Here is a 6,253-nt window from a genome sequence, read left to right as displayed (position 1 = left end):
AGACAGACAGACAGACAGACAGAGACAGAGAGAGACAGAAAGACAGAGAGAGAGAAAGAGAGAGAGAAAGAGACAGACAGAGAGTCAGAGAGACAGAGACAGAGAGAGAGACAGAGAGAGACAGAGACAGAGAGAGACAGAGACAGAGAGAGACAGAGAGAAACAGACAGAGGACAGAGAAAGACAGGTCCAAGATCAAACCCCTGCTGGGCACCATGCTGTGGCCAGGAGGGCCCTGCCTGGCAGACACAGGGCAAGGCTGGCCTGCTCTCCCAGGGACTTGCCCTAACTCCATGGCCTGTGCATCAGGCAGCTGCTGATGTTTCCTGAGGGGATCACAGACTGCTGTGGCCATAGCCATGTGAGTCCCAGGAGTGGCCAGACAGGGCCTGGCAGCTGTGGTCAGGAAGATGGGCTCCTGTGCCCAGGCTGGTAACCTACTGGACCCGGGGTCTTTCCAGAAGGGTCCTGATTGGTGAGACGCTCATTCCACGATCATGGTGACTTGGGCCGGGGGGCTGGTTGATGGGTGGGAACTGGGGCAGTGGGGCAGGATGCGGGGGTTGGCTTGGAGATATGGACCTGCTCCCTGAAGCTGGGGGCTTCAGAGAAGAAGGGGCAGCACAGGCTAGAGAGTAAGGAGGGCGGCTGTACCTGCAGCACTGCTGTAAAGGCACCAGGATGGAAAGCTCGTCGTGGGAATATTTTCCAAATCTGCCAGAGGAAGCACAGCCATCAGGGGCTCTCGCAAGCTGGGGAGGCGGGCAGTGCTCTGCTGCACATGCACACTGGCTCTAGAGGTGGGACTGGCCTCTTGCTTGGGCCCAGTTTAGCTGCACTGGTATCTTGTTTAGCGGGCATGCGACTGCACCCGGACAACCCAGGAGCCCAGTGCTGACCTGTAGCGTCCAGCTCACTCAGCAGCTGTCTCTTCTGGAAGGCATGTTAGTTACCCCCCCCCCCTTGCTGGTCTGGGCCACCCTCCCCTCCCCCAGACACAGCCCGTACCTACTCCTCAGCCCGGCTCATCTGTTTCCACAGGGCAGCAGAGGTCCAGCAGTGGAGCAGCCCTCCCTTCTGCCTGAGGCTGGCACCCCATGTCTGGCTGGGTCCACGTGGGGCATCAGCCTACAGGGCTACAGGCAGGGAAGCACTCACCCTCTTCCGTTGTCCAAATGGATAATGAACGTCTCATTCCCAAACTTCTCAAAGGTCTCATAGTGGTGGCGATCCATGTTTCCTGCAGAGACAGTGCTATGCTCAGTGGCCTCTGACCCCCAGGCCCTTCCCTCTGCCCACCCAGCAGAACCTCTGCCCAGAGCCTGTGATCTCCGAGCCCAGGCAGTGTCCCACGTCAGCTCTGGTGTCATCAGTCAGCACAGGATGAAGGCCCTGGGCTTGGGCCGCTGGTCGTACCCATGAGGAAGTCGAAGATAGTCATGTCCATGACATCCAGGACTCGGTGGCCACTGTCATAAGGTGGTGTCTGCTTCACCTCCTCACAGTAATCAGGGTCCACTTCCCACCTGCAGGAGGCAGCGTGAGACAATGCATCTTCCTCTGTGGTCGGGCAGGCCAAGGCCAAATTCTGGGTGCTGCCGCCCCCCTCAGGAGGGTACAGAGGCTGGGTGCTTATGCTCACAAAGAGGTCTCATGGAGATCAAGGGTCTGTTGTGAGGCTGCATTAATAGGAGTAAGGACGGGGTGACCCAGATGCTCTATCAGCAGGCCCAGAAACTACCGTGGGCTCTGGGTGTGTGGTTTTGGAGGGTCACTGTTGAGAATCAGGGCCCAGATGTCATGTGGGGCATGCTGGCTGAAAGAACAGGGGACATTCCTTCCCCAAAGGGATGAGAGGGGCAGGGAATGAAATCTGAGCCCAACCCCTAAGGAACATGTTTCAAGGGATCCTGTGGTCAGTCTTTGCCTCTGAGGTTCTGGCTCTCACACAGAGAAGCCCTTTCCAGCCATGTAGACACAGGCTCCTCCCTGCCCAGTGACCCTGGACAGTCTGAGTCCCAGCCCTCACGCCCAACACCCATACTCACTCTGCTTTTTTGCGCTTGTGGTAGGAGCGCCGCCAGGGGTTCCGCCAGGTCTTCCTCTTGGCCAGTGACAGGTCGGGCAGGAAGGCGGCCAGCGAGCCCTCAATCTGGTCAGGCCTCCCGCACAGCGCATGCTCAGTGGAGCAGTAGTAAGAGCACTCCCCGTAGAAGCAGATGTTGTTGGCTGGGGGTAGAGGGGGCCAGGTCACTGCACTGGCCTAGTGGTGTTCTTCTGTCCTTGGCCAGGCCTACCACCTCCAAGTCCCAGACCCCCACAGTTAAGACTTTCAAGGCCACACAGCTTTGCCTTCAGAATCAGGAATGGCAGTTTACAGCGAGTCTAGAGTCGGCATTCAATAGCTCAAGACAGGATTCTTATGAGCAAAGGACTCAAGTGGACCTTTCTCCAAAGACACTCAAATGGCTAAGGAGCCTACAAGAAGATGCTCTGTTGGCATCACTGGTCATCAGAGAAACAAACTGAATCCGCAGAGGCTCTACCTCACATCTACAGATTGTGACTGTGGTGTTTTCACCTAAAGACCAGACAGTAGCAGGTTCTGGTGAGGCCGTGGTGCATAGGAAATAGGTGGGAGGGGCCAGGGATATCGCTTAGTAGCACAAGCCACTGCCTGGCAAGCACAAGGTTCTGAGTTCGATTCCTAGTACTGGGGAAAAAAAAAGGAAGCAGGTGGGAGGGAAGTGGGGTGCCATGGGAAGATAGTTTGGGGCTCCAAACCTCACCAGGACATCAATAGGGGACCTGGCTATTCCATCCCTGTGTACCAGAAATGAAGATGGGATTCCAGAGACTCCTCATGCTCAACAGGGAACAACAGGCCTGGGGTTGGCCTGACCAAGTGTCTGTCAGCTGACCAATGGATCCAAAACACGCAGGATTTCCAGACCACAAAATATAACTCAACACAGGCTGAGGTTGGGGGCTCAGTGAGACACCAGGCTGGAAAGGCCATGGAGTGAGCCCACTTGCACAGGGTGCCGAGAGCAGGCAAATCCACAGAAGCAAAGTGGACAGGAGCTCTCTAGGGGCTGGGAGGGGCTGGGTGGTGTCAGTAGGTGTGGGTTTCTTTCTGGGGTGAGGGAACCATTCCAGGCCTGGATGACAAGAGAGTGCCTACACTGCATCATGCTTGTGGCTAAAACATGAATCACACTTTCCATAGTGAATTTTATAGCATGTTGTGTTGTATCTCTATTTTTTAAAAAAGAATTGTTTAAAACTGCAAGTGCTTGCTGCCGGACAGCTTCTTGGTTCATGTCTTGGCTGCTAGAGGCCCTGGCTATGGCTACCATCTCACCCCATTACAGGTCACAGGATGATCTCTTCTCACACTTATTTATTGACTAAATCTGTGTTTTCATGCTTTGGTTTGCTTGGTGGCGCGGAGGCCCTTGCTGTGCCCCAGCCCCTTCCCACCCATGCCGACGTCTAGCTGTGGCTTCCTCCTGAGCTGCACCCAGGCCTTTCTAGGATCTACACCAGGCTCCTGGAGCCTCCAGAACATAGCGCAGGGCCAAACATCCAAATGCAAGCTGGGCCAACCACTTTCAGAGCACAGGAGGAAGGATGGAGTCCTAAGAAGCAGGCCTGGGTGCGACCAGCCACACAGCTAGCCTGGCTGGGCATTGCCCACCTCTTCCCTCCTTCCCAGGCCTTCTCATCCATTCGGCATGACATAATTACCACAGGAAGAACGATCAAAGAAAGATCAACCTGCTTTCGCCCTGGGGCTGATACAGGTTAATCGGCAGTCTCTGGCCTACAGAACAGCCAAAGCTGAGCAACAGCTCCATTTCCAGGCAGAAATCTTTATCCCATCTCTTGCTGGCTGGAGCCATGAAATCGATTGCTCTAATAGCCTCCTGCCCTGGCTGAGCTGGCTTAGATGGTATCTATTAAAAGGCAAGGGCATTTCACAGCTCAGCTCCTTCCGCATTAGACCCAAATCCTGCATCTAAAGGGGCACCCTGGATGCGGCTGGGGTTCTGAAGACTAAAGTCCTCTTCTAGCTGTGCTGTGATGGCCAGGTGCACCTGTGCAGAGCTAAGCGTCAGCCAAGGTAACCACGAGGGTCCTGAGTGTATGGCCAACCCTGCTGAATGGATGCCAGGATTCTGGGGAGGAAGAAGCCCATGTCCTTCATCTCAGCAGGGGAGAGCAGAGAAAGCCAGTGTTCAGCCGTCCGGGAGAGCCAGCACACCCACTCTGGTCCCCTGAAGATGGACCAGTCAGCTCCTTGGCCTTGAGCTGAAGACACCAGTGTCTGCCTTCTTCAAGAACTATATCTGAATGCCTCCTCACCCACCGAGTACCCAAGGGTCTGTCAGAACCCTCTAGGGCCAGCATGACAGCAAGGCATGTCTCTGGGGAAGACGTCTGGCCTCTTTGCCCTCATCTCACAGCGGCTGTAGACACTAGTGAACTCGCTGTTCACATGGGGTGGAGCCCCAGATGCCAGCTGGTCTCATGTTGGAAACCCTACTCTCCTTCAACGTGCCGTAAACTGGACACAGGGTATGGACAACACAGTGTACTTGTCCGAGCGTAGGCCAGTGAGGCAGTAGGAAGAGCCAATTCAGGACCAGGCAAACCCCTCAGTGGCCTCAGGGCCTCTCAGCTGTGTCCACTTCACAGAAGAGCACAGATAATCAAGGTGTGTGGGACATGTCCCTCAACTCCCAGAGAAAGGTGCAGGGTCTGTGAGAATTGCGGCCTTGGAGACATGGGCTCTCAGAGCCAGGCCGCTTTAGGGTACTGCGCTGCCCTCTGTGAAAGTGGCTTCCACAGGCCTGACCTGCACTAGGCTGCATGGTTTCACACGGCCTCTGAGGCCACCCTGCCTCTCCCCCGGGTTTCTTCTTTCTGACTGACCCTAAGTCAAAGAATGCTTAGAGGCAGGGGGAAGCCGCCTGGATCAAAGCCTCTGTGATCGCACTTGGCTCTTGAGAAGCAGCGATGGCAGTTCTGGCATTGGATGGGCTGGAAGTGCAAGCAAAGCAAAAATGAAGCAAATGAGGCTGAACGGATTTCGTTTTCTAAAATGAGATCAAAACTGGCTCCTGAGACCCTGTTGCTTCCCAGGGAAGCGAGCGTTCTGGAGGCTTTCAGAAGAGATCCGCTGACGCAGTGCAGTCAGAGGTGCAGGGGCCCAGGAGGCAGCGCTCAGAAGTAACCAGCAGGGACCAGGAGTGGCTGGCCCGGTGAGCCACATCTGGACTGATGGGAGCTGAGGACCGGCAGGTAACATGCGATCTTGATCAGGAGCCAAGACCAGGGATGGGGAGGCCACAAGGCTGGGTGAGCAGAGACGCAAGAGATTTCACAGTGGCACCACCACTGTCAGCCATGGTGGCCTCACCATGGGGAACTCCAGGAACTGAAAGCTCCCTGCTGAGGGTGGGAGGGCTCCCAAAGGTCAACCAGAGTAGAGTGGGTTTGGAGTTTCTTAATTTGTCTGCTTATGCTGAGAACTGGCTCAGTCTTTGCAAAAACCAAAATAGGACAAAAACAGAAAGAAAGGATCTATAAACCTTCACTATTATGAATGACCTAAAAATATCAAGAGCTGGGCACAGCACACTGCATAGACAGCCTCCCTTGGGCCCTGTTGCCAGGGAAGAGAGGTTTCCAAGGTGCTGAGTGATGCGAGGTAGAAAACCCAGCCCCCCATGTCCCCATGCAGTGGACTTTCCCATGGTGCTGGCCTCCCTGTCCATGCTGCTGCCAGGAGCCTCCTGCCTGGAGGCTTTGGGGGTGCTGCCAGCTGGGTCCATGGCTATGGGCACCCAGCCCGCCCTCATACACTGCCTGGACTCTGCCCTGCAGAAGTGGATTGTGTCAGAGTAGGTGACATTATCCATCTGTATGGCCTCGGCCAGGCCAAGTGCTCAGTGTAAGAGGATGTACTGACCCTCCCTCTCAGCCCTGTAACTGCACTTATCTTTTGTCTACCCCTGAGAGCCTAGGAATGATGCCTGGTCTAGAACAAGGGCATTGGCCCAGTTAAAAGATGTTGGCAACTGCCATGCTGGGTGGGGGCTCCTGAGAACAGGAGAGTTATTCTTTAACGTGTTTTCAGCCTTTGAAATGCATTACTGCAGGGGCCAGGGAGATGGCTCAGTGGAATAAGCACTTCCCTGGCAAGTGCAAGGGCCTGAGTTCAATCCCCAGTTTGGCAAAAAAAAAA

At 55.2% G+C, this 6,253-nt stretch overlaps 1 protein-coding gene across 1 annotated transcript in view; it reads right to left on the bottom strand.

The window, feature by feature from the left end:
• The window catches only part of Fam20c (FAM20C, golgi associated secretory pathway kinase), a 45,725-nt gene that overhangs the window by 1,103 nt on the left and 38,369 nt on the right, over nucleotides 1-6,253 (bottom strand). Inside the window, exons 6-9 of the mRNA XM_004629577.2 lie at nucleotides 2,049-2,229; nucleotides 1,417-1,526; nucleotides 1,159-1,240; nucleotides 655-714 (exon numbers count right to left, since the gene is read on the bottom strand). Coding sequence (XP_004629634.1) covers nucleotides 655-714; nucleotides 1,159-1,240; nucleotides 1,417-1,526; nucleotides 2,049-2,229 — 433 coding nt within the window. The remainder of the gene's footprint in view (nucleotides 1-654; nucleotides 715-1,158; nucleotides 1,241-1,416; nucleotides 1,527-2,048; nucleotides 2,230-6,253) is intronic.

This window comes from Octodon degus, unplaced genomic scaffold (genome assembly GCF_000260255.1).
Source record: "Octodon degus isolate 3935 unplaced genomic scaffold, OctDeg1.0 scaffold00031, whole genome shotgun sequence".
Lineage (NCBI taxonomy): Eukaryota > Metazoa > Chordata > Mammalia > Rodentia > Octodontidae > Octodon > Octodon degus.
The sequence above is the reverse complement of the archived record's forward strand: the minus strand, read 5'-3'. Positions and strand labels throughout refer to the sequence as shown.